Source organism: Aspergillus caelatus (assembly GCF_009193585.1).
Source record: "Aspergillus caelatus strain CBS 763.97 unplaced genomic scaffold BDV27scaffold_42, whole genome shotgun sequence".
Classification (NCBI taxonomy): domain Eukaryota; kingdom Fungi; phylum Ascomycota; class Eurotiomycetes; order Eurotiales; family Aspergillaceae; genus Aspergillus; species Aspergillus caelatus.
This window is the reverse complement of record NW_022475305.1, coordinates 60,495-85,742: the sequence shown is the minus strand read 5'-3', so window position 1 is coordinate 85,742 and position 25,248 is coordinate 60,495. Positions and strand designations below refer to the sequence as shown.

General features: G+C 51.1%; 11 protein-coding genes across 11 annotated transcripts; 5 read left to right on the top strand and 6 right to left on the bottom strand.

Moving 5' to 3' along the window:
* Positions 1-23: 23 nt before the first annotated feature.
* On the top strand, positions 24-1,517 carry BDV27DRAFT_155390 (cytochrome P450; the record flags this gene model as incomplete). Its single annotated transcript, XM_032072127.1, has 2 exons — positions 24-1,394; positions 1,458-1,517. 2 exons carry the CDS (start codon positions 24-26, stop codon positions 1,515-1,517), a joined length of 1,431 nt encoding a protein of 476 aa, XP_031930090.1.
* Positions 1,518-2,263: 746 nt separating this feature from the next.
* On the bottom strand, positions 2,264-4,614 carry BDV27DRAFT_170278 (GMC family oxidoreductase; the record flags this gene model as incomplete). Its single annotated transcript, XM_032075257.1, has 7 exons — positions 2,264-2,447; positions 2,503-2,526; positions 2,591-2,632; positions 2,689-3,159; positions 3,224-4,091; positions 4,154-4,195; positions 4,270-4,614. 7 exons carry the CDS (start codon positions 4,612-4,614, stop codon positions 2,401-2,403), a joined length of 1,839 nt encoding a protein of 612 aa, XP_031930089.1. The 3' UTR covers positions 2,264-2,400.
* A 646-nt stretch (positions 4,615-5,260) lies between these two features.
* Positions 5,261-6,617, bottom strand: BDV27DRAFT_155388 (SANT/Myb-like DNA-binding domain-containing protein; the record flags this gene model as incomplete). The annotated part of the gene is made up of 4 exons (XM_032072126.1): positions 5,261-5,499; positions 5,559-6,135; positions 6,231-6,475; positions 6,551-6,617. 4 exons carry the CDS (start codon positions 6,615-6,617, stop codon positions 5,261-5,263), a joined length of 1,128 nt encoding a protein of 375 aa, XP_031930088.1.
* Positions 6,618-8,253: 1,636 nt separating this feature from the next.
* Positions 8,254-9,723, bottom strand: BDV27DRAFT_170276 (uncharacterized protein; the record flags this gene model as incomplete). Its single annotated transcript, XM_032075256.1, has 3 exons — positions 8,254-9,274; positions 9,336-9,648; positions 9,682-9,723. The coding sequence occupies 3 exons, from the start codon at positions 9,721-9,723 to the stop codon at positions 8,277-8,279; spliced, it is 1,353 nt and encodes a 450-aa protein (XP_031930087.1). The 3' UTR covers positions 8,254-8,276.
* Positions 9,724-9,957: 234 nt separating this feature from the next.
* BDV27DRAFT_170275 (O-methyltransferase-domain-containing protein) lies at positions 9,958-11,317 on the top strand (the record flags this gene model as incomplete). The annotated part of the gene is made up of 3 exons (XM_032075255.1): positions 9,958-10,171; positions 10,223-10,543; positions 10,605-11,317. 3 exons carry the CDS (start codon positions 9,958-9,960, stop codon positions 11,315-11,317), a joined length of 1,248 nt encoding a protein of 415 aa, XP_031930086.1.
* A 250-nt stretch (positions 11,318-11,567) lies between these two features.
* BDV27DRAFT_170273 (Gfo/Idh/MocA family protein) lies at positions 11,568-12,795 on the bottom strand (the record flags this gene model as incomplete). The annotated part of the gene is made up of 3 exons (XM_032075254.1): positions 12,354-12,795; positions 12,176-12,296; positions 11,568-12,115 (listed from the first exon to the last, which is right to left on the bottom strand). The coding sequence occupies exons 1-3, from the start codon at positions 12,783-12,785 to the stop codon at positions 11,568-11,570; spliced, it is 1,101 nt and encodes a 366-aa protein (XP_031930085.1). The 5' UTR covers positions 12,786-12,795.
* A 247-nt stretch (positions 12,796-13,042) lies between these two features.
* On the top strand, positions 13,043-14,903 carry BDV27DRAFT_170272 (nucleobase cation symporter-1 family protein; the record flags this gene model as incomplete). Its single annotated transcript, XM_032075253.1, has 4 exons — positions 13,043-13,405; positions 13,479-13,905; positions 13,940-14,226; positions 14,328-14,903. 4 exons carry the CDS (start codon positions 13,043-13,045, stop codon positions 14,901-14,903), a joined length of 1,653 nt encoding a protein of 550 aa, XP_031930084.1.
* A 963-nt stretch (positions 14,904-15,866) lies between these two features.
* Positions 15,867-20,691, top strand: gliP (nonribosomal peptide synthetase gliP; the record flags this gene model as incomplete). The annotated part of the gene is made up of 2 exons (XM_032075252.1): positions 15,867-18,290; positions 18,354-20,691. 2 exons carry the CDS (start codon positions 15,867-15,869, stop codon positions 20,652-20,654), a joined length of 4,725 nt encoding a protein of 1,574 aa, XP_031930083.1. The 3' UTR covers positions 20,655-20,691.
* A 269-nt stretch (positions 20,692-20,960) lies between these two features.
* gliJ (dipeptidase gliJ) lies at positions 20,961-22,332 on the bottom strand (the record flags this gene model as incomplete). The annotated part of the gene is made up of 3 exons (XM_032075251.1): positions 20,961-21,846; positions 21,898-22,057; positions 22,110-22,332. The coding sequence occupies 3 exons, from the start codon at positions 22,330-22,332 to the stop codon at positions 20,961-20,963; spliced, it is 1,269 nt and encodes a 422-aa protein (XP_031930082.1).
* Positions 22,333-22,424: 92 nt separating this feature from the next.
* On the top strand, positions 22,425-24,188 carry gliC (cytochrome P450 monooxygenase gliC; the record flags this gene model as incomplete). The annotated part of the gene is made up of 3 exons (XM_032075250.1): positions 22,425-22,502; positions 22,736-22,923; positions 22,973-24,188. The coding sequence occupies 3 exons, from the start codon at positions 22,425-22,427 to the stop codon at positions 24,186-24,188; spliced, it is 1,482 nt and encodes a 493-aa protein (XP_031930081.1).
* Positions 24,189-24,322: 134 nt separating this feature from the next.
* Positions 24,323-25,231, bottom strand: gliG (glutathione S-transferase gliG; the record flags this gene model as incomplete). Its single annotated transcript, XM_032072125.1, has 4 exons — positions 24,323-24,578; positions 24,638-24,721; positions 24,782-25,088; positions 25,138-25,231. 4 exons carry the CDS (start codon positions 25,229-25,231, stop codon positions 24,323-24,325), a joined length of 741 nt encoding a protein of 246 aa, XP_031930080.1.
* Positions 25,232-25,248: the final 17 nt, after the last annotated feature.

Below are 25,248 nucleotides of genomic sequence, written 5' to 3'. Positions count from 1 at the left end.
AAGACGGCCACTAGTTTACTATCATGATCCTTGACACGCTTCCCCTCCTTGGGGCCTCTGCGCTGCTCCTATTTGTCATCCATCACCGCTTCTTCCACCCTCTTCGCCATGTCCCCGGTCCGTTTTATATCTCGGTCAGCCCGCTATTCCTATACGTAATCTGCTATCTAGGAATCGAGGGCCATGTTCTTCGTTTCCTTCACCGTCGCTATCGCACCCCTGTCCTCCGGGTAGGACCGAACAGCGTCTCGATATCCGACAGCAGCGCCCTCCGCGACATCTACATCACTAACGGTGGCTTTCCCAAGGATGCGCGCTACCAAAACTTCAACCTGGGTCCCATCGTCTCTATCTTCTCCGCTATTGATCCCGAATATCGTGACCAACGCGCCAAAGCTGTGGCCCCCCTCTTTGCTCCCGCCCGTGTTCGATCCTCCTGCGCCCCTAACGAACCCATTGGACAATCCATCGCCCAGTTCATGCGATGTCTCAGCATATATCAAGTCGAAAAGATTCCTTTCGATCTGGTTGACCTCTGCGCCCGGCTCTCCATCGATGTCGTAACAGAATATCTCCTCGGCCAACCCTACGGGGGCTTCGCAGAAACCGCCCACCTTTCCGCACCGGAACAGCAGGGCACCAAGCTCAGCGCCAACCCCTTCATCTTCGCCATAGTCGGGTTCTCGCGCTTCTCCCTCCTCCCAAACTGGCTCTTCCAGCAAGTCTACCGTCTCGCAGCCCGCCTAACCTTAACTGAAGAAGCCATCCGATCCTTCCATAAGTTGGACACATTCGCTACACAAGTGATGTCTCACGTCGATTCCACACCTCCAACAGCAACATACCAATCGCGCCTGCTATCAGCCGGGATCTCTCCCACAGAAACAGCAGCTCAATGTAAAGCTATCGTCTTCGCGGGGGCAGACTCTACCGCTGTGATGCTCACTACTATTCTCTTCCACCTAATTCAAAATGAGGACGCGCGCCACACTCTTGCCGCTGAGATCAGCGCTCATCGCCAGAAGTCCCCGGCCTTTGACCCGGAATCTGTTCCCTACCTTCGCGCCGTTGTGAAAGAGGGTCTGCGGTTGGGCATGGCAAACCCTACCCGCCTCACCAGGGTTATTCCGCCCTCAACCAATCTGCAGGTGGGAGGATATACTCTGCCTCCCGGCACGGTGGTAGGATGCGCTGCATACACGCTGCACCACGACCCGGAGGTATTTCCGGAGCCGTTTGAATTTAGGCCGGAGCGGTGGTTGGAGGGCGGGAAGGATACCGGGCTGGGGAGACCGAATATGGAGAGGAATATGATGCCGTTTGGGGTGGGTTTGAGGGCTTGTATTGGGAAGAATCTTGCACTCAGGCAGCTCTATGAGACGGTGTCCGCGGTGGTAAGTCCAGCGGTGGGGGGGGATGTTTTGCAGGGAGCGAGGATGAAACAAGACAGGATAAAGATAATCGAATGGTTTAACGGGGAAATTCGTGGGCATTGCTTGGACGTTGACTGGGAATAAAGTTTCTTTTTGTCAGGGATGTAATAGTTCATTTTGAAAGTATTGGATATCCAAAGTAGCTGCTCTGATGAACTTCCTTTTCCTCAACAACTTCATGGATTATTTAGTAGAGATGTATACCCAATGGGACAGATCTACATATGCTGTACATCAATTCAATAGCTTGTACTAGTATCTTCTACAAGCTTGTAAGATAATATTTGGATGCTTGAAATGTTAAAAGATTTTGTATATTACCGGTCTGTTGCTCTTCCCTGCCTGTGGTGGTTATGCTTAAGATGAGAAAATATATATATCTTTGTAGGCGGTTAGAGAACAATATTTAACCGCGGATAATTCGTCAGGCACCAAGGCATACAACCAATGTTTTTCGGGCAGGCGGTGAAATAGGATTTTTTATTGCTGGTAGTATCTTGTTCAACTATATTAGACCGCCTGCTGAAACGGATTAGCCCAGTGCTTTAATTATCCGACTTGATGCCTTACTGCCTGAGTTCTGGCACAGTTAACCGAGATTACCTAGCCATGGATATCCCTTTTTGACTTTAACCACAATTGCCCGGGACGCTCAGGACTATCCTTTCCCATAATTCTCCTTCATGGTGAGAGCATGGGAAATTAGTGTAGGAAAGCCCATTCACTCAATACGTAAGGAGCTGTCATACTATCTACGTAAGAAATTTTTAAAAACCATCAATTATATTGCAATCTGACATTGATACAGGGCCCAATGATATAATGTGCGGAAAAATAGCCTATAGTACGACATCGAGTTATAGGTTAAAACGTATGTTTGGACCAATAATTTGCTACAAAAATGTGAAGCAAGTCATGATGAATGGAAGATAGTACAGAGAAGTCTGGAGTTCTAACAGGCAGAAATCTATTGGCCGTTCTTGATATCGTCGGCAAGCTTTTCGGCGAGCATGTCTTATTCATGTTAGCAATCGCACTTAGAAGTGATCAGGAAGGAAGGTTGACTTACAGACAACCGATTGAGGCGCCTCTCCTGTAAACCGGTCAGTAACCCTTTTGTTTCAATAAGCTTGGGGGGGGGGAACAAAAGTACATACCAGGCGGCAAAAAGGGAAGTGCAGAGCCATCAATGACGCGCACTATCATTGAGATCAGTCAGAGTCTCCAGAATATCAGGTAAATTAACAAAACATACAATTCTGCACACCAATAACCCTGCCACGGCTATCCACGACCGCCAATGGATCGCTCTTCTTACCCATCTTACAGGTGGACATAGCATGCGACATTGGCGTGGCCGTCTGTTTCAAAAACGCAATAATATCTTCGTCTGTCCGTACACTGGGACCAGGCCAGTACTCTTCCCCTATGATGATCTCTCTCATTGCCGGGCTCGCCCACACTTGACGCATCCGCTTGAAGATGGCGACCATGGTCTCGAGGTCAGCCTGCGTGGTCATCCAGTTCGGGTTGATGAGGGGTGGCTCGCGCATGCTCGACGAGGAGATGGTGACCGTCCCGCGGGATGTGGGCGTCATGAGCGTCCCCATTAGGCTTGCGTAGTTGTAGCCGTCATTCGGGGCTGGGGTGGTGCCCAGGTTACCGATGAATTCGGGGAGGGCGAGGTATTGGATTTCAGGCCAGTCGGAAGGGTACTTTTCCAGGGCTGTTGGGTGTCAGATCAGACGAGCCTTTTTCTTTTGCTTCGCATAAGGGGAAGGGAGAGTTACTCTTTGCTGTCGCATTGGATAAGCCCGTGCGAAGAGCCGCAGGGATTTTCTCAAATCCACCAAACTCCCCTCCAGGGTTGGTTAACGGTCCGGTGGCATTAGTTTTGTATGCTACGATGTCGGCCTCAGTGATTCCCAGTGTGGACGCCGTGGGTATATTGACTCGGTGGACGATATCCGCGAAGATCTGATCCTGCATATTCTGACCGACTCCCGGGCGATCAGCGACGACGGGAATGCCGTGCTTCTGTAGCAGTGCCTTGGGCCCAACGCCGGAAACTTGCAGGAGCTGAGGAGACTGGAACACTCCACCAGCAACAATGACTTCCTTTCTCGCCTTCAGCGTGAATGTGGAATTCTTCGAGCTCACCTGGACCCCCGTGGCTACCTTTCCGTTGCTGAACACGATCCGCTCGGCCAGCGTGTTGTCAAAGACAACAAGGTTGCTGCGGCCTAAAGCGGGACGCAGATACGCTACATCCGCAGAGGCTCTAGTGCCGTGGGCTTGATTGACCGCTGACATGTGCCAGGCCGATCCATTCAGGGAGCCGTCCATGAAACTGTCCGTCGCTGGCATGCCTGCGGAGTCCAGCATGACGGCCAACCACGTGGTCCAGCTGTACGCATAGGCAGGATAGGTCACATCCAGGGTCCCGCTGTCGCTTACCTGGGCCAGATCGTATGAGGGAGTCGCATTGGCAAATCGGGTGCCGCTTCGGTACGGACTGAATCGCACAGGCTTCTTGTAGTACTGGGCAATCTTGTCGTAGGTGAAAGACTGATCACCCACTTCGTCGGCCCATTTCTGGAACGCTCCTCGGGACGACTCTCCCCAGGCCATAGCATTCAGATTAGTGCTTCCGCCCAACTTTTAAAACTTAGTTTATGTTGCATTTCGCAAAATGGCTGCCAGAAGGTGTATGAACGTACCGCCTTTCCGCGAGGGTATCGGACGACTTGATTATTGATGCCCTGTAGGGTTGAGAACGGACAACGTAAGCAGAGGAAATAATGGCCACTCAGGTGATAGAATGCATGCAACTCACAGACTGTGGGGTTGTGAGAAACCCCCAGTCGATCTCAGTAGGGGTGGAATGGACACTCTTCTGCAGGAAGTAGCCGTCGTAGCCAGGAACAAGGCTGAGATTGCCAGTCACGTCACTAGCCCATGTCCCAGCCTCAATGATCGCAACGGATACATCGGGGATCTCAGTGAGTCGATTGGCTACCACCGAGCCACCTGGACCACTGCCAACGATCACATAATCGAAAACACGTTCTTGTGGAGATCGACTGACCAGGGGGCTGGCCGAAATGGTCGTACTGCAGAGTAGCAGCAGGCCGGCTGCCAATGGGAGCAGCCGGTGGAGAGAGATCGGCGAAAGGGCCATGGATGTCAAAGCGAACAAAGCGTGGGATATAGAGACAGGAATAATATTTAAAAACTACTAGCTTTTGGTATTCTACCACCACTATTGTCCCCCAAAGGCCTTCTACTTCTGTTATATAACTTCTCTATAACTGCTCCACCCGTACCTCATCTTGACCTGTTCAGGGGCAGCATCATCCACACTGCCACGCGAGATTTGCCTCGTGGCGCAACATGAGCCTTGGGGGCCATTCATTTGATATTCCAGAAGCATCGTTTCATTGGTTTGAGGTGGTGAGAGTAGCTGACGATGCAGCCTGATGAATCCTTCGTCCCCGTGTACACAATTTACTCGGGGTTGCCCTTCTTCTACTAAGTCCCATTTAAGCCCCAAAAACGTGGGAAACGGCACTCAATCTGCACTCTATCGTTGGGGATAAGGCCTATTGGTTCTTGAATAATTCTATATTTGGTACTCACTGGTACCTGGCGGTCGGAAAGTTCGCTTTTGCACTGCTGGATTCGTATTCAAATGAAGGGGGCGTAACCGATCCATTCTTTACGACTAGCCCACCAATTTATTGGTCGGGACTACATGGTAGATTGAACCTAATGAAAGTACTTCATTTTTACATAGCGCTCTAGAGTCTAGAATAAGAAAAATGTATCTATTCGTCCAGTGGTTTAGGTTTTATCTGCACATTCACACACGATCCTGTTCCAGCCAGGGCCGTGATGACGCTTTCTAATTGGCTGTCAGTGCAAACCATGGTGACGGACACCTGGTATGATATTGACAGGCTACCCAGTGCAGGATTTTGAAGCGGCACTGCGGTGCCCATTTCTGGCCGGCTCGTGTTCGGATATCCCTGAGATAAGGCTGGAATGGTGTCCATTGGTTCGCGACCTATCTTTGTCGTTAATACTAGTATCTCAAGGGAAGAAGGAGAGATAGTTCTGGTTTACCATATGACACACACAATGGATTGGTGGTCATCTCATCAGAGATGCTTCCAAGCATGAATGTGTTCTCATGGGACACGTTGTTGTTGGGCGCTGTATCGCTTCCGAGCCCTGGCACCAACGGCGAAGGATGGTTGTTGAACGAGATAGTCGGGAGTTCACCACCCTGCTCGAAAACGTTCACCCAACCATTCGGGGTTGGTGGCAGCATTGAGAGATTGCTGGTAGACGTGGAACCCTCTGAATAGAAAATATCTTTACCGTCAACCTCATTATCTTCGTCTCCGCTGTCGTCCTCATGCCCACTGTCATCTCCGTCATCTTGGTTGTCTTCGTTTCCTCTCTGCTTATCTTCAGTACTGTCACCCTCCTGATCACAGCCCTCTCCTAGTCCCATGCTGGGTGTTTGATCGAATTTCGGGACAGATTTCTCTTCGCTTCTATTGTTGTTTTCATGCCTCAATCGCAAAGTAGCGTAGCGGTTCTTTAGTGACAGGGTTGTTCTTCGGGGGACGTGGGATGTGGCGATGACGGTCCAGTTGGTGCCATGCGTAAGGACCTCGTGCAAAAGTTGCTCATCCTATTCACTATCAGCGAGTCTCTGGTAAAAGACTAATGGAATGAACATGCCTCCTTGCCGGTCCAGTCACAGTGGTTGATCTCTGGGTCGAGTACTTGACTCCAGTGACTGGAACATTGATCGGGAGTTCTCGAGATGACCTCCTGGGCCACCCTACGCCAGTCAGTGCCATATTTATTGACAGCTCGCATCAAGCGCTCGTCCTCATCCTCCGACCAGAGACCCTTGGCAGTCCCATCTGCCAAGCTGTTCCACCACCGCCGGCGACAGTCCTTATTCGACCGTCCAGGCACCGATTTCGCCAATTCACGCCACATGAGCGGGCGAGACTGTTCCATAGCTGCATAGTTCAAGCCATACTTAACATCAGGATATTCTTGTACATGACAAAGAAAAACATAAAGATAGAACCTACCAGTTGTGACGGCATACCGGAGAAGAGAGTCCTCTTCGGGAGTCCACTTCCGCCTTACGCGGGGCATAATGTTGAATTAAGCAGACCGACCTATTCCACCCTAGCAACAAGAGTTGAACTAGGTGCGAGGGAGAATTACAATTTCTGTTTTCACAGTGCTCTGGTTTTGACAGTATGATGAATTTGTAGTCGGTGAGTTCCCGTCCGCGTTAGGGCGGGGTGGTTACGAGTGAGAAGTAAGTAAGATACGAAGAATCTAACATTCCTCTGTCTAAAGATTGGTAGTTGAGCTAAGCATCATTCATTGGCCAAGGAAAAGCTTTGGATGTCCTGCGGGTGAGATTAGGGGCAACAAGGATGAGGATCCTGAATCAACGGATAGTGAAATATTTCCGTATGTCCTAGAAGGCCATGCCCATTACCCAGGCCCAGGGTGACTGGGACACCTTTGCGAAGTGACCGTGGCACTAGATCCTTTCACAGCACACTAAATGATGTCCAAAGGCGCTCTCTGCTATATAAAACGGTTCAATTTCTATCATCCCTGCCTGGTCGCACTACGGCTGCATTAGGGCTTAGTAAACACATCAGCATCTCAAAACGGCCGGAGCACGGAATACCTCTTATCGCGACGCCATTGTACAGAGACTGGGCTATTCGAATACTAATAACTTGGCGATAATGCACTTGAGGATCATAACGTGGTACGCTAGGGATGTGCAAACAGACTTTCGAAAAAGCTGCTCATCCTTTGCAGAGTGAAATGGACCTCGGACCAAGACCACTAGTACACCGGTCAAATATTAGTCGAGGCTTAACGCCCCTGGCCTTACATTAGCGTCTCGTACCTAGTGTGATCGCGCTGATTTGCCCACTTCTGATACTTCCCGCATCCGGCACGGTGCATCCTCCCGCTGGTGCGTGTGTCTATCGCAGACCTATACCTCGACTGCACCCGAATGGGCCTGAGCGCAAACTTGGATACGAGGCGGGGGAGTTCCCATAATTACTCCGTGGATCCTCAGGTGTTTGAAGCCGTTCGCTTAGATTCATACACTTCAATTAACTTTCAGGGTCAATAGAGTCTTCCCTCTCTAAGACTTAAGCCACAGATAGTTACCCTCGGCCTGCACTTCATTAGTACCTGTACTATGCACAGTGGAACCGATGATACATTGGGCCAATGACAGAGCCTTCATACCTTTTCTCCACGAATTAAAGCTCTCTTTGTTTTATCTTGTTGCCATTCATTCACTTCCAGTCATTCGTGTCCCCCTCTACAGAGCTTTAGAGGAACCTTAATTAAGAAAACGTCAAAGTTCGACAATTTTCTCTTGCAGATTTAAAAGAATACAGTAGTGACGATCCTTGGACTTTATACGAGAAACTCTATATTGAGTACATTGATTCGACACCTGGATCCCCACATAACCATACAGTGAGTAAGAGGTATTCGTTCTAATCCACCCCCCCGCCGCCAACGAACGGCATAACAACCAGCTCGGGTACGTTAAGGAAGAGACAACGATGTCAAAAGAACAGTTCAACAGCTCCAGCGCACACATGGTCGGGACCCTCCAACTTCCCGGTTGAAGTCGTGGCCGAAGAGAAGCAACACAGCATTAACTGTAGCTAAGACAATGTTCATTGTTGCCCTCTACTCTCGCCTGGCCGCGATGGCATGCACATAGCGAAATGTTAGGGGGCATTTGAGTTGCAATGTCACTCAATGCCGACCTGAAGAATGAAGGAGACACGCCACCAAAAACAGACCCAGGGTTGTTCCTAATAGTGCTACCGCCAGGAAGAAGACTGATGCGCCGGGAATAACCGCCTGCCATGCCCCCAGGACGAATGGGGATATCAGTCCTCCCACACTTTCCATGAACGTCAGCGCAGATATAGCCTGTGGTGCGTTCGGCATGAATGAGACAAAGTGGGCCTTGAAGAAAGCCGGGACTGCCAACCCGGCGGACGAGAGAGCAACTGCTAGGTACAACTGAATAGGGCTGCGCACTTGGGTAATTGCTGACAGCGCAACCATTTGCAACACAAGTGCGCCGACCACAGCATTGCGATCCTGATGCTGCACCCTCGAGATATCTGGATGCCCCCATCCGAGCCAATGACCGAACCGAACCAACATCGGAGCCACATAAACCTGGAAGGAAATTTGAAATGCGGCACAGATGGCGGCTGTGGAGACGATCAAGCCATTCTCGAAAGTACCAAAGTGAAATCTAATGGAGGCAAAGACCATAATAACGGGAAACAAATGTCCTTGTACGGCTGTATATAATAGGAGCGACAGTCCGTAAGGTATGGCCGTCCGATTAACATAGAACGGCCGTAGAGGGGATAGCAGAACTTGCAGCGGAGATTTGTGCCATCCTGGTTGGGCAGATTCATTCGACGCAGTGCAGGTAGCATAGCGAACAGGCTGACGCACAAAGACGGCCAGGTAGGCAATCGTGAGAGCAAAAATCATCAACGCCGTCGTGAAGCTCGCTGTATAGCTTCGGAAAACTGTGACTGCAATAGGTGCCACGGCGGTACCTAACATATAGAGCGCCAATGATGCTGCAATCGGGCGTGAAGCTTCCTTGCGTGTGGAGGAAGTCAGAGACACGTAAATAGTATTCAGATTGAAGTGCAGCAGATTGTCCGACGCCAGTCCTTCAAAGACACGACCCGATACTGCAATCGGCACACTCCGGGCGGCGACTGTTTTCTATCATCAGCGGGCGGTAGTTCAGGATTCTTTCTTTGGTACTGGGGCAATCACCTCCGATAACCAAACATACCACGCTTGCTGCTCTGCAGATAATCCACAGGAAGAGTCCAGCCCTGAGGTACCTGTTCACCAAGTGTTGTAAAGGTCCCAGAATGAGAATGGCTATAGTATGAGCGAGGCCATTTGCTATGGCGACAACCGCGGCGTAGGCGCTTTGTTCGGAGTCTTCACAGGCAGTGGGATCAGTGCAAAGGAGGTCCGCATAAGCATAGATAGTTGTAGCTACTGTTGCCGCCATTCCCAACGACGCTAAGAACGAAACGGGGAGGAATTGAGATGCCGTAACATGGTGTTGGGAAGAAGCCTCGTTGTGTATAGGTGGATTGTCCGTCGCTACGCGTTCAGAGAGAAGTGGTGCTGTTTCACTGTCAGAGTCCATCGTGTCGTTTGGCTTGAATGTGTCTTTTTCTTGGACTGTCCTTCTTACCATTGCGAGATGAACGATTACATTAGGGCTAATTGCACGGCTTCGGTGACCGGGAGTTGATACGTGCGGAGCCCGGACACCACTCAAGAGGGCATTCGTCCGCATTTTATATCGCCAAAGTTTCAACCTCTGAGACAAAAGACATTCATTTTGTTCTCTTAGATTAACTACACTATTTAGAAAATAATGGAATCATTGTTGCAGCTCGAGGCCGCCCTGCGAGCTGTCGTGGAAGAGTCCAAGCAACCCAATAGGGCGGCAGCTTTCGCATCACTCCGACGAGCAGAGCCAACCAATGACCCAGCCCTCACAGCAGTGGCCAGTCGTATAGTTGACCTAGCATCAGAAGTTACTCAGCTGCTTGAGCCAGCATATCTAGCCCTTGTCGATCATCTATTCGGTGCGTTTCAGCTCACCCATGAATTACGCAGGTTCTAACATACTATGCTAGGTTACCAGCACACACAATGTCTTGCAGCGGTAGTAGAACTACGAATTCCGGACTATCTGGCATCTGGTACTCAGACCATCAAGCAATTATCCATTTCGAGTGGCGCCAGATGCGACCGGTTGCGTCAGGTCCTACGCTTATTGTACAATAACGGTGTTTTCTGCTACGATGGGGATACCGACTCTGTGCAAAACAATGAAGCCTCGGAGATGCTGAAGCAGGATCATTGGACTCAATGGCATCGGTGGGCGAGTGTATGCAGTCAGGAATTCTATCAGATGGCCCAGGGGCTTCCTCAGGCCATGGCGGACGGTGTGACCCGTAAGCCTCTCCTTCGGATGCACTTCTGACGGTGAAATCCATGCTGAATCTAAAATTCCAGGCTCCCCTGCACAGGTGCATTATGGCACAGACGAAAGTATGTTTAGCTACCTTGAGCGCAAGGGCATCATGATGCGGTTGCGAGAATGCATGGGGGCTGCTGCTATTGCTCAGACTCCCGGCATGGTCGCCGGGTATCCATGGGCTGAGCTGTCTAATCACACTTTGGTCGATCTGGGTGGTGGGGATGGTTCCTTGATGGCAGGGCTCCTTCGCGCGTTTCCGACCCTCCAAGGTGGAATCGTGGATACCCCTCGGGTCCTCCCTTTTCTCCAAGAAGCATTTCACCAACCGTCCAGCAAATACGCTGACGTGGCCTTGCGCATCCCTCCGGATCGGGTCATCGCGGGAGACTTTCTTCAGGAAGTTATCGCGTCCGAAGCGTATGTGATGCGCTGGTGTCTGCATGATTGGAATGATGAGCAGGCATGTCAGATCTTACGGAACATTCGCCGGAGCATCATCAACAGCCCCGTCAGTCGCCTAATTGTGCTAGAGTCGGTGTTGGCTGACGGCCGATGGGGACGAATGTCTCGGGTGGGAGACATTAATGTGATGGTGACTGCGGAGCATGGCCAAGAGCGCACCGAGACGCAATGGAGACAGTTAGCAGCCTGTACAGGCTGGAAGGTAGTCAGCATTACTCAACTTCCGGGTGCCTGGCCTTCAGCCATAGATATGCGACCTGTGGAGAGTTTGAAAGTGTGTAACTAAACTATCGTTATATGTTAAGACTTTTCATTAACCTTCTATTATGACGCACAAACATTTGCCCCTCTAGATGAAATACATATCACTAATGCAGGAGCGACTGATTGATTTCCGCAGTTCAATCTTTGGAGAAAAGGAACATATGAACAATTCTTCGTCTCGAACAATAAGGGACAGACAGTTTGATCACGACAAAGGAGGATACTGGATAGCAATCCCGGCATTTAATAGTTGAAATTGCTCTTATGACTATCTAGTCGTGACGGTATGAAGTGCACTGCCCCGACTCAGCGCTTCTAAAGATGGCGTCCACCATGCGGTACCGAACAACAGCTTCGTCTAGGGTTACGATCCGCTCTGTGTCGTTGTCCAGCCACGCCTGATATTCTGCACCTGAGACTATGGTATTGTCTAGGGAGATCTCCTCCCAGCTGACAGAATCCGATCCAGAAGACGTCATCAAGAGCTTTGGCGGGATAGCGTGAATCATCAAACTTGCTCCCTCCATCTTCAACGATGCTTTCTCGCCGGTGATAACCCATTGAAAGAAATTTGGGGTAGTCGGGGGATGCGAATACATGCACACCGATACTGGAACCTCAGAATCGCCAATATTACCGTGAAGAGTGAAGGTATCTGGAGAATCATTAAACTGACCAGTCTTGAGGTTGCCGTGGGTATCGCACAAGACAGGCTTCGGGAACAACATGCTGGTGTGTGCATGGAGGGTGGTAAACTCGCCCAGGAGGAAGGCCATTGCGTCGAGTAAGTGACCACCGGCAATAGTGACAATATTGGCTCCTATAGGTAGATACTTTAATTGTCTGTCGCATGCGCGTAACTTGGGGTTTCATCACATACCATTCGCCTTATCATGAGAGTGTCTTTTGTCGGCATGGAATTTTAGAAACAGGTCGTCTGTCACGAGTAGATTGGTGGCCAGGATGCGCCCCAGAGCTCCGGAGAGGAGTATCTCTTTCATCTGGTGCACGGACTTTATTAGAGGTTTCCATACTGGCAGTCGACACGACGACCTTACCTTCAAGACCTGCGGTGCCAGCCTCGTCGGTAAGCCAACCATGCTCTTCACTTGCTGTTCGCGCGCGCGTTGTGCCAACGCTTCGGCCTCGACCAAACTCGAGGCAAATGGCCATTCGACATAGACGTCTTTACCGGCCTCAATAGCGGCCATAGCCAGCTCTGCGCGACGAGGAACTTTGACAGAGACGACAACCAGGTCCACATCAGAGTCTTTGGCGAGTGACTCCACGCTATGATATCCACTTTCTTTCGGCAGGCCGTGCGCAATTGCTGCCGCCTCGGCCTTCTCTGGGGATGACATGGATACTGCCGCAATGTCATATCTTTCTTTCAATGGGGTTGTTGTCAAGGGGAGCTTGTGAATGTAGTTGGTGCAATGACTGGGGTCAGCCGAAAGACCAACGATCCCTAAGCGAATACGCTTTGACATGGTCGCTGGCTGTGTGCGACGTCTCTAGAATGGATGGCAGTTAGTTATTCGTTTAATCGTGCGTGGAACGATGCTGTTTATGGGGCCGGGCTGCTTATATGGAGTCTGGACACCGAAGGAGGCTGTCGGTCACCGGGAGGAAATTTAAAGCATTATCCACTCAGCCCTAGGAAAATTTTCTGTTCACCTTTCTTGGCCTCCTCGCTCCATCAAGAGATCAACTCTCTGCTCATTCCACGGGTGGACTATACCCAGCCATGGCCACCACAATAAGGTACGGCACCAGGTTGGAACACCTTCACGAAGCAGTGAAACTCTCCTCTCACGGTCAGACAGCGGTGTCGGTATGGATCAACGATGATATTCGCCCCCTCCCACCAAGCCGGCGTACCTGGACTACCATGACATTTATTGGATGGTGGTCGGTCTGGCAACTCAGTCTGACTAACTGGCAACTGGGCGGCTCGCTCGTGGCGTCGTCATTGTCGGTATGGCAAACAATGGTGGCGGTGATTTTAGGGAGGACAATTGCGGCTATCGTTGCAGTTCTAATCGGATACATTGGGGCCGAGTGGCATATCGGGTTTCCAGTGTATTCGCGAGCCATCTGGGGGGTTTTTGTAAGTAAATGAAAGCCGTGTTCTTGTATCGCGAACCGAACCGAGACAGTCTAACATGGCTGTGATTCTCTAGGGCGCCTTTTTCCCAACCCTATTGCGTATTGGGCTCACGGTCGTCGGGTTCGCTTTTCAGTCCTACACTGGTGGCCTTTGCGTGACAGCAATTCTCTCTGGCATCTTTCCTACCTTCTTTCGGATGTCCAATACTTTACCCCCATCCGCGCATGTCACATCTCAGCAGATTATCGGATGGGCCATCTTTAACATCATTTCGATTCCCGTCCTTTATCGCCGACCCGAAAGAAGCGAGAGGTTGATGATTGGAATGAATATTATATCCTTTGCAGCCTTACTGGGCATCATGATCTGGTCTTTGTCGCACGCCCACGGCGCAGGAGACTTAATCCATCAACCGTCGCAACTGCAGACCAGCGAGTCCTTGGGATTCGGAATCATGCAAGGCATTACTACGGTGGTCGGAACCCTTTCCATTGCTCTGAGTAAGTCATCTCTCGTATATCCCCATCGAAGAAGATGTTCCTAACCACCATCCAGCGAGTCAGATGGACTTTTCCCGCTTTGCTCGAAAGCCGAGTGATCAAGTCTTCGGCCAATGGTTCACATTCATTATCATCGGCTCCATCATGCCCTTGTTTGGCTGTTTGACAAGTTCTGCGACGCAGGCGATCTATGGTGAAGCACTCTGGAATCCTCCCACCATCCTCGCCATGTGGTTACAGAAAGATTACAGTTCCACCTCCCGGGCGGCTGCGGTATTTGCCGGGATAGGCCTGGTGAGCTCGCAACTAGCATTGAATGTGGTGGATAACGGCAAGTAATCCCCCGGCACATGAAGACAAAGCTTTACTAACCTTGGGCAGGATATTCGGTGGGTATGGACCTCTCCGGTCTGCTCCCCAAGTATATCAACATCCGACGCGGATGTTACGTCGGACTCATTCTCGGGATGGCACTTTGTCCGTGGGAGTTGCTGGCCTCGGCAACCACTTTCGTCAGTGTGATCTCGTCGTTCTCGATCTTCATGGCCCCGTTCTGTGGTATCCATATCAGTGACTACTGGTTTATCCGGCAAAGACGGCTTAAGCTTTCTGATTTATACCACGCCCGGCCAGAAGGAATCTATTTCTACACCATGGGTTTCAACTGGCGGAGTGTGGTTCCATGGCTTGTTGGATGGGTTCCTCTGCTCCCTGGGTTCATGCACAGTATCAATCCCGCCATCGAGGTGTCTGTAGGGGCTGATCATCTTTACGCACTCGGGTTCCCCTACGGGCTGCTGTCTTCTATGGCCATCCACACCCTCGTTAATAAGTGCTTCCCACCACCAGGCGTTGGAGAGATTGACCGGGACGATACCTACGGAACTTTTACGGTCGAGGAGGCGGCGGGATTAGGCGTCAGCAAAGACTCCACGGAGGAGGATAGTGACAGGTCGCTCAGCCGTGAGAGTCGAGAGGTTGTGGAAACCAAGGTTTAGAATGCTGTCCGTGTACGAGAATATGACTTTAGAAGCAAGGAAAGAGAGTGTGAATATGTATTTATACTTCCAAGCTGGAGCATCTCAGGAAGTCTCACCTTCATTATTTATCAATAGAACTACTCAATCTGACTACGTACATTCCCTCCATTTTATGATAGATGAATTGTTTGATCAATCAGGTGATCAATTGAATACCAGAGCGAGAGGCAAAGCAGTATCGCCATCAGGGTGAAAGCATCCGCTTTGCTCACCCTCTCAGTAACTTATGCTCCCACTGAACAACTATTGTGTTAACGTGAGAATCTCTATACATGAAATGGTGTATAGTCCATCAGATCGTGCCTTCTAAACGCGGCATACTTTTCTTAACACCTCTACTTGCAAACCTAGGCATGGGTGTCTGCATTTTACTCACAAGATATGGTAGTCAAAGTGCATAGTATGGTTTCATGCGAAGGCTTGAGGAGCAAAGGAATAATTATTGCCATACTTTGCCTTGCACTCGCTCGAACATGATTCTCACGCTGATAAGAAACATATTCGTTAACCAGGGTGAATACAATAGCGATGCCTAAGATCCATACGGGAAGCCTCCTAACAAGAATTCTCGATATCCTGTACCAGTCTTCCTGCTAACAACTGGCCAAATGGAAAAAGGAAGCATCACTTGGGACAGTAAAGCTCCCCGGGCACAGTTGCGGAGGTCTTTGTTGAGCAGAGCCCTAATTCTCCCGGTCCACGGCGATCCTTCCGGCTCCATGCCTAGGGGCATGGCCGGTGGTATGCCTATACTCGGCTACCGAGCCGCACAGCTATGTATCTCTATCGGAATGACCGAAGAGTGGCTATGAGGTGAGGTTGTAGTAATTCCAAGTTCTCGAACGATATTTCATATATATGGCAGCGGATTGTAATCCTCGTCGTGCTCCCATCAGTATCTAATATCCATTACGAATGACAATGAATCCTTCAACGCATTTATTGATACAGCAGTTAGCTGCCTCGTTAGAGGTCAATACGGCCGAGCTAGATCTCAATTCTGGTTTCGTGCACAATGGTGGCAATTCTCTCAGCGCCGTGGACTTTGCCTCACGATGCAAAAGCCTAGAGGTTTCACTGCCAATAGCCTCTATCCTATCCTCCACAAACCTACGATCTCTATTCACCGACCTGTTATCATCAAAGTCCAATCCTATTCCTATCCCAGATTCATCCGATGACAGCGACAATCTATCAAACCCCTCCTCTTCAACTGGAGGCTCCCCACGGGTAGCCACGCCAATCTCCAGCAATGTATCCACTGCTGCCGAAGACGACTATCTGACACAAGGGAGCGTCATGACCCAACATGTCACAGAAACCCTGAGCGAGATGCAAGCGTCCCTCTTGCACGGCTCCCTCAAAAGCCCCGGAACGAATATCATATACCATTACGAGACCTACCGAACCGACGTGATCCCTATCCTCAAAAAGGCGTGGAAAACAGTCATTGAAGGCGAGCCGATATTCCAAGCCTCCCTTCTTGATAGATCAGCTCAGAACCAAGAATACTTCACTTGGACAGAAGTAACGGTGGAGACAGAAGCGGAGCATCGCGAACAATTACAGACCCTTTGGCTTAAATCAGTATCGTCATCTTTCAAAGTAGTCCACTGGAAGAGATCCCCTCTTGCTATCGACCAAAGCACAGTGATCTGGGCTGTTCATCATGCGCTGGTCGATGGTTATTCGGCTATGCTGCTATTTTGCAAAGTCCGCCGTGCTATAGCGGGTTTACCGATTGTGCCCGGCCCATCGTTTTCCGATGTCGAGAAGCGAATTCGCAATTGGCGTCAGGAACACAAGAGTGAAGGGGATGAGTATTGGGCAGGCCACGCAGCTCATCTTGAACAAGCCCAGGGGGAGCTCCTCCTTCCAGCCCCGGCACAAGAAGGGACTTCTTCAGCAATCACTGAAAGTGAGGAAGTCTACGCAGCACCCAGTGTCTCCACCGCACAATTGCACTGTGTGGCCAAACGGTTGGGGGTGACACTCTCCACTTGTTACTATGCGGCATGGTCATTAGTCCTCAGCCTATATGCGGATTCAGCCTCGGTGGTGTTTGGTGCCGTCCTAGCTGGTCGGAACCTTCCTTTGGAAGGAGTGGATGAAGTGGTTGGACCTCTAGTTAATACACTCCCCCTCTGTCTCACTCTGGATCGACAACAGTCGGCGCAAGATTTTCTCAAAGGTTTGTTTTCTCGGATGGTGGAGCTGGCTGAGTATCAATGGACCACACCCGATAATGGCTACACGAGGAACTTCTCCTCTGCCATGGCCATGCAAGTCCCAGGGCCTGAATGCAAAGACGGCGTGTCCCCATTAGAGCCTCCATACACACGTCAGACCACTGATGTCCCACTGAGCATCAATATCCTAACCGATGGCGCAGCTCGCTTTGTCTACCACACCAGTCACTACAGTCGGGCGGATATTGTTCGTCTTGGGCAGTATTTTCAACGCGCGTTGCAGCTCCTCCTTCGACCACACAGACCGATAGAGGAATGCCTTCAGGGGCTCTTGGGATGTGTCGATATTCAGACCCTGATGGGCTTTGGTAACTGTAGCTCCGCTCTGACCACAACCGTCGCTATTAAAGAAGATCTGGTGACGCTATTCGAGTGTGCAGCATCGCGTAACTCGATGGACATTGCTGTTCAAAAGGGCAGCTGCCATCTTACATACCAGGAGCTCGACACTCACGCGGGTCGGGTTGCGGCTACATTGAGAAGTCATATCCAGGATGGAGAGGTGGTCTGTCTCCATGCAGATCGGTCGGTTAATTGGATCGTTGGGATCATGGGCATCTTGAAGGCAGGGGGTGTATACTGTGCTTTGGACAAGGCGTTGCCTCAAGAGGCCCGCGAAACCATCTTCTCAGCCTCTGGATCTTGTCTGTTTCTGGTCCCTTCGGTCTCCGACCAATCCTTTTGTCCGACCAATTGCGATCGTCTCCTAGTCGTGGAAGACTTGGTGAAGGATGAAAATATCCCCATCACTCATCGTGACACGCCTCGACCACAAACCGATGCGTATCTATGCTTTACGTCGGGGTCGACCGGCAAGCCCAAGGGTGTGATGTGCCTCCATCAGGGACTAGTTGCCTTTCAGCGCGACCTCGAAGTTCGGCTGTTCGCACAGCCTGGCCGCCGAGTCGCTCAGATCATGTCTGTAGCCTTCGATGGCAGCATCCACGAGATTTTCTCGGCGCTCAGCTATGGAGCGACTCTGGTGCTTCAAAGTGGTGATGATCCCTTCGCACACTTGAGCGACGTGGATTCAGCTATTCTCACCCCATCCATGGCTCGTGTCCTCAACCCGGCTGACTTCAAGAGGCTCAGTACAGTGAGTACCCAAGATTTTCTCCCCCTCCACATAGTCCACATTACTGACACTGAGTTACCTTAGGTTTACCTCGTCGGCGAGCCCGTCACCCAGGATGTCTGTGACCGATGGTCTGAACAAAAGGCGCTCTACAATATGTACGGCCCTACGGAAGGGACCTGCGGCGCGACCATCAAACAGTTGCATCCCAGAAAGAGGGTGACCATTGGACCCCCGAATCCCTCTACCCGCATCTATATTATGAATCAAAAGCAGGGGTTAGTCCCACCGGGTGTTATTGGCGAGATTTACATTGCAGGAGTCCAAGTGGCGCGCCATTATATTGGCATGCCCGAGCAAACGGCGCAAAGGTTCGTGGCAGATCCGATCATCCGCATTGGGGAGCGTATGTATAAAACCGGCGATCGAGGGTACTGGTCGGAAGACGGGGAAGTCGTCTGTCTGGGACGAACTGATCGCCAGATCAAGTTGCGCGGCTTCCGTCTCGACTTAGATGACTTAGAGACTCGCATGATCCGAGCCTTCCCAGCAGTCACTGCTGTCGCACTCACTCGGCAGGGGAACCATCTCATCGCCGCTATTCTTCCTGCATCGACCGATGTAGATGCGTTCGCGGCGCGGGTGGCTCAGGTCCTGCCTCCCTATGCGACACCACGCAAGATATTGGCCCTAGATGAATTTCCTACCACCAAGGCCGGCAAGCGAGACTACCAGGCAATTGCGAAGCTCAGTGCACAAGCACCTGTTTCAACAGGTCGGGCGTTGACTAGTTCAATGGAGAAGCTCGTCGGCGACGCCTTCCGTGATATTCTCCAACTGGGCAAAGATGTTGCACTACATACGCATTCCAGCTTCCGGGAGCTCGGAGGCCATTCGCTTCTCCAGTTACTGCTGGCCACTCGGATCAGTCAAGGGGTCAATCGACAAGTTCCTCTCTATGTAGTTGCCCAGCATGATCGCATCGACCATCTCGCCGCCGCCATTGACAGCGGGCCAGGATTGCAACAGCTGGCAACACCCGATCCAATGGGTCTGGGAGAATCAACTATTGCTCCTATTGAGAGAGAATGGTGGCATAAGTACCAGATCAATGAGAGTACCTCCAGCTTCAACGTGAATTTTATGGCCAAGATCAACGAGGGTCTGGTGGATCGTGCACGACTAGTCCACGCTTGTAATGAGGTTATGGCCCGGCATCGCGTCCTGCGCTCTCGGTATATTTTCAATCGAGCAACTGGGTGTGTGGTGCGCCAGTACAGCCCGCTACCACCTCGAGTGCAGGCAGTCAAGACTGTGAACCCCTGGGTGGAAGTCAATCGGCCCTTCTCTCTCTCTCGGTCTGCTCCCATCCGCGCCGTTGTGTCAGATTCCTACTTCATCCTCACCATCAGTCACATCGTTGCCGACTTGACCACCTTACAGATCCTCCTTCGAGAGATCTCCTCACATTACCAGGGGGGCAGTCTTCAAAGTATTCCATACACGTACATGAATAGTACCCTCTGGCAAGAGAAACCCACCTCCTGCGATCTCGACTTCTGGTCCGATTGCCTTGGCCAACTCCCAGCCACTACGCATCTCCTAGGGCACGGTGGCTTTCGACGCGGTTATCGTGGCCGGTCTGCACTTTGTGAGATTCCAACGACGACCTACCAGAGTATGCGACAGTTCCTTCGCCAGTCATCCGTCACTGCTCAACAATTGTCCCTTGCCGTGATCGCACTCTGCCTTGACGATCCATCCACGCTCATGCCAACTGAGACCGACATCGTCTTAGGAATTCCGTACATCAACCGCAAATCCCAAGAGGACTTGGATGTTGTGGGCCTATTCCTTGAGCCTTTACCAGTTCGCATCAAGTTCGGCCAGGAGGCACATGATAACGAGAAGGCATCATATCTCGATACCGTGCAACGGGCCGTTCGATCATCAGTAGGCCACGCCATCCACTGGGACCAACTCCTCGAGCATCTTCAAGTGCCCACCACACCTCCAGACCATCCTCTGTTCGATGTCGTTGTCACCTTCCACAGTCAGAGTCATTCAAACGGGCTGGAGCTCTCCGTCCCAGGACTCCAAACCTGCTACACCTACGCTGAAGGAGCCAAATTCCGGCTCCTGTGCGAGTTCAGCGCATTATCTGAAGACCGACTACTCTTAAGATTGGAGTATGATACTGATTGCTTTACGGAAAAGGATATACATCTCCTCCAATCGAGGATTCCGCTGGCCCTTTCTCTCTTGGTGCAGAATGTACCGTATGATATGATCCGGCAAACACTGGCTCGTCCACCAGAGACAGGGCCAGCCAAGGTGTTGAGACCGGATGTGGTGTTTGGGACTCCGCTCTCTGATATCCAGTGATATTGCTTATGGTTGAAATGCTTTGCTGTAATTGTTTATTGGGCAGTGCTCTTTGTTTCTAACTTTCACCAAGAGTTCCAGTTGTATTTATTTGAGTAACTACTTCATTGAATCCAATAGCTTGCACCTACAAAGCCAAGGTTTTATTCGGCATTTAGCTTGCTCATGCTCAATGTGGTACTGTATTCTAAGTTAGACCTATAATAAGACAACCCTTGGTTTCATGGAACCCTGTATGCGTGACAGCAGAATAAAGATGGATCTAAAATCAAGCGATATCATTATTTGGCTTTGCTAAACTGATATCTACTCAAAGAAGGGTTTAACATCATCCTCCAACGGCAACTTGTCTGCCAGACTCCTAGCGACGTGTTCAACAATGCCCAAGACCCGAAGCACGTTACCGCCCGTTACTCCGACCAAATCGTCGACGCTGACCCCCCGGTCCAGCAACTCCTGAATGAGATCCGGATACTTGGACACATCCTCTAGTCCCTTGGGCCCATGCGGCATTCCGTCAAAGTCGCTCCCCAATCCGACGTGGCGGTAGCCGATCAGGTTGCCGACATACTGGATGTGATCGGCCACATCTGCGAGAGAGGCGGCGTCTGCATCGTGGCAGTTAGTATACTCGGGGTAAAGACTGATCATGACAATTCCATCATTCTCCTTAAGCATTTGGAGAAGGTCATCGGGCACGTTCCGAGAGTGTGGGCAGAGGGCGTACGCCGAAGAGTGTGAATACATGACCGGAGCCCGAGACACGTTGAAGACGGCGCGTTGAGTCGCCACACTCGTGTGGGAGAGATCGACGATCATTCCCACTCGATTCATCTCCGCAACGATCGCCTCTCCGGCGGCGGAGAGTCCGTCATGCCGGGGCTCCGCCGGAGCTTCACTGTCGGCATATTCATTGTGACAAGTATGCGTGAGGGAAGCATACCGCACCCCGAGCTCGTGGTACATACGCAGGATACTAGCGCTGCCGCCGATCTGATGTAAGCCCTCAATGCCCAGAAGACTGGAGATGCGCTCTGGGGAGTGGTAGAAATTGTGGTGTACATCGGCGACCGAGGATGCCGGGACGAGAAAGTCCGGAAAGTGGTCGATCATCCTGTGCACGAGGTCAATCTGCTGGAAGGTGTCCCGCACAATTTCATACTGAGCTCCAGGCTCATTGGGATTGCGTGCACTGGATAGAGTCTGTTAGCACTGCTGCGCGTCCCCGTTGTCACGGCCTTACCATTCGACGTAGACACTCCAAAACTGCGCTCCCAATCTGCCCTTCCGCAGTCGAGGAAAATCAACCTGTCCGTAGAGCTCATTATGGCCGGTAAAATTGGCTTGGTAAATATGATTCTGGTAGAAAGCACGAGTCCAAATCGCAAAGTCATTATGCCCGTCTAAGACACAGATGGTCAGAATCCTACTCACATACTATCGTCGAGAACATACCTGTCAGGGGCACTCGGGTCAGCACCTGCTCCAAGGGGGACTCCTGAAGGCTCTTTCTCGCTAGAAAGAAGGGGAATGCTTCGGGACGTAGAGTAAATGTTAAAAATAGAGCGACAAGCGTTAGAGTCACGGAGTAAGCAAGACTCCGTTGACGCTTGCCCCAATGGACTGGCTCAACCTGGAGTGGCATCCACTCGAGATCTCCCTTTTTGTCCATAGTCATGGTCAGACTATGTGTATTGGTTATAATAATGAAACGTTTCGGCGGGGTGCATTATATGCTCTTGCTCAAGGACCTTCGTGGCATTGCCCGTAATGCTGCCCAGGACAATGTCGCCCTACGGAGACCGATGCTATCACGGTTGCCGGCCCATTATGGATATAGTGGCAACAGTATACGCGCATTTTCTGCAGTCATAAAGCGTTACTATAGTCTAGACACCTTCCGTCGTCACAATGGATTGCTTTTTAATAGATGGAAAGATGCTGTGGATCCTCGTGGCAGTTGTGGTTACCGTTGGAATCTCGTCACCGTATGCAAAACGGATTACTATCGAGATCTTGTCTACTATTCTTGATGTATGTAATCCAGATGTTCAATCTGTCTTCATTCTAATCATAGCCAGCGATACCTCCGTTCACGCTTTCCGATCTTCTCGGTGGACGGCAGTCGCAATCTGCCGACATGCCCATACAAATGGCCCAATGGACAAGGCGACGTGGCGAAGTTCCTCCAGGGCATTGAGAACAGCGACCTCTGGGAAAAGGAACATGGACAGATCTATCGTATTTGGTCGGGCATGAAGTCGGAGGTGTAAGTGGCGTCCAACTCGTATCTCCCGTCATTATATTAACAGGGGCAGGGTTCTCACACAGCCTAGCCATCTGCAGGCTGTTTTCAGGGATTCCAACAAACACACCAAGGCCGAGAACAACAATTCCGGTTATCTTATGAGTGAGCTTCTGGGCCAGTGCGTCGGACTGGTGAGCCGCGAACGATGGCGGACTCTTCGCGCCGTCACGGAAATCCCGTTCCAGCATGATAAGATGCCCTCCTATCTCGAGCTCATTCAACAGCATACGCGACAGTATTTCGATCGCCTTCTTGCTTCGGGTGACTTGAGGCAGGAGAGAATCCACCCGGCTCAGGATCTGAAGATGCTTCCATTTTGGATCGTCGCCGAGATCTTCTACGGGGAATGCGATGCAGAGATGAGGGCAGAGCTCCAGCAGCTCTGTGTGCTCCGGGAGGGCCTCTTCAAGCAAATGATACAGGGCGGAATCGTGCGTTGGCAATGGTCCAAGTATCTCCCTACGGCGACGAACCGAGCTCTGGCCGAGTTCCAGCACCGATGGAGGACCTTCAATCAGCGAGCCTACGACCGCGCATGCCGACAACGACGTACACTGCCCATCGTCCTCATGACTGAGGCTGCCAGGGCGGGAACAACTTCAGTTGAGCAGATCTACCAGACCATTGACGAAGCGCTTTTCGCCAATTTGGACGTCACAACCGGCGGAATCTCCTGGAACCTCGTCTTCTTCGCAGCCCATCCGGACATCCAAGAACGCGTTCGACAAGAGGTTCTATCTGTGACGGACCATGACACGTATCTGCTCTCCTCCTCCACCCTACTCGCCGCCTGCATCTCCGAATCCGCCCGTTTGAAGCCTCTTGCTGCATTCACCGTTCCACAATCTGCCCCGACTGATCGCATTATCGGAGGTTATAACATTCCAGCCGGGACAAATCTAGTCGTGGACACCTATGCGCTCAACATCCGCAACGGGTTCTGGGGACCAGACAGCCAGTGCTACCGGCCTGATCGCTTCTTGAAACATCGGGCGACGGAGCTGCGGTACCAGTATTGGCGTTTTGGATTTGGTCCCCGGCAATGTATGGGTCGATATGTCGCCGATTTGGTGATTCGGACGCTGCTGGCCCATCTCGTAGCCCATTACGAGCTAGGCTGGTTGCAAACAGACCCGGGCAAGAATAGTACATGGCAACGGGACTTGGAGTCGTGGATTACGATTCCCGATCTGTATCTGAGATGTACTCAGCGTAGGAATGTTTAAAGGGGACGTGACACTCAAATAGCGGCCAATACTCTTGTCACTACATGGATATCTTCCACGGTTGCTAGGACCACACTTGAACATAGTGCAATAGACAAACAACATACAATCGATTTAACATTGTAAAATACTATTCAATGTCCGAGGGTCGGAGCGCGCTGTAGAACCCTTGCCACCGCAGGCCGACTAAGCATTCTCTCGCTCCAGCGCTTAATATGGGGCCAATCCTTAATATCCACGCCGAGGAAGGTGAACATCCAAGGCATGGCAAAGGGAAAGTAGGAGAGATCCGCCAATGTGGGCCGATCCTTCAGCGCAATGTACTGTTGTCCAGGCTCCTTCAGCCTCTTCTCCAGGATATCCCACTGTCTGAGTGTATTTGCATGTAGCCTATCACCAGCCGTCAGAATCGTACCCACAACGATCATTGACAGTGAGAGATAACCTACTTTTCAATTGTCCGAGGGAGTTGAACGGGGTTGGCCCGCGTGGGATAACCTCTCTTGAAATACAACCAATACTTGGCTGTTGGTCTGTGACATGGAATGATTAGAACAAATCGCGTTCCCTATTCCCAGGGAGAATGTCCTTACCCAAGGGCGGCAGTTTGGTATGCCGTCCACGATAGAATGGCCCCCTTCTCGGCCACAGTTCGGCCACTCCAGGTGCCCTCGGTGTCGAAGCGATCGACCAAGTACTGCAGACAGGCCGTGCTCTCAAAGACGATCACCTTCTCCCCGGTCACCGGGTCTTGGTCTTTCAGGGATGGCACCATCCGCTCGGGATGAATGCTATAGAACCATTCATCACGGGTGTCAATCACCGAGAGGACATGCGGAAATTGTATCTCTTCGGCCAGGATCAAGGGCTTGATGTAGTTGATGTAGGAGGTTTCATCCGCTGCCGTCCGGTTACTAGGAAGCGTGGTGGACAGAGACGATGACCTTACCTTTGATTATGTAGAGAATCACTCGGCCATCGTATTCCATATCCCCCATAACGACGGCCCCATTGGGATCTGACAAGATGGCGTTGCTAGACATTGTTCTTTACCAAATGA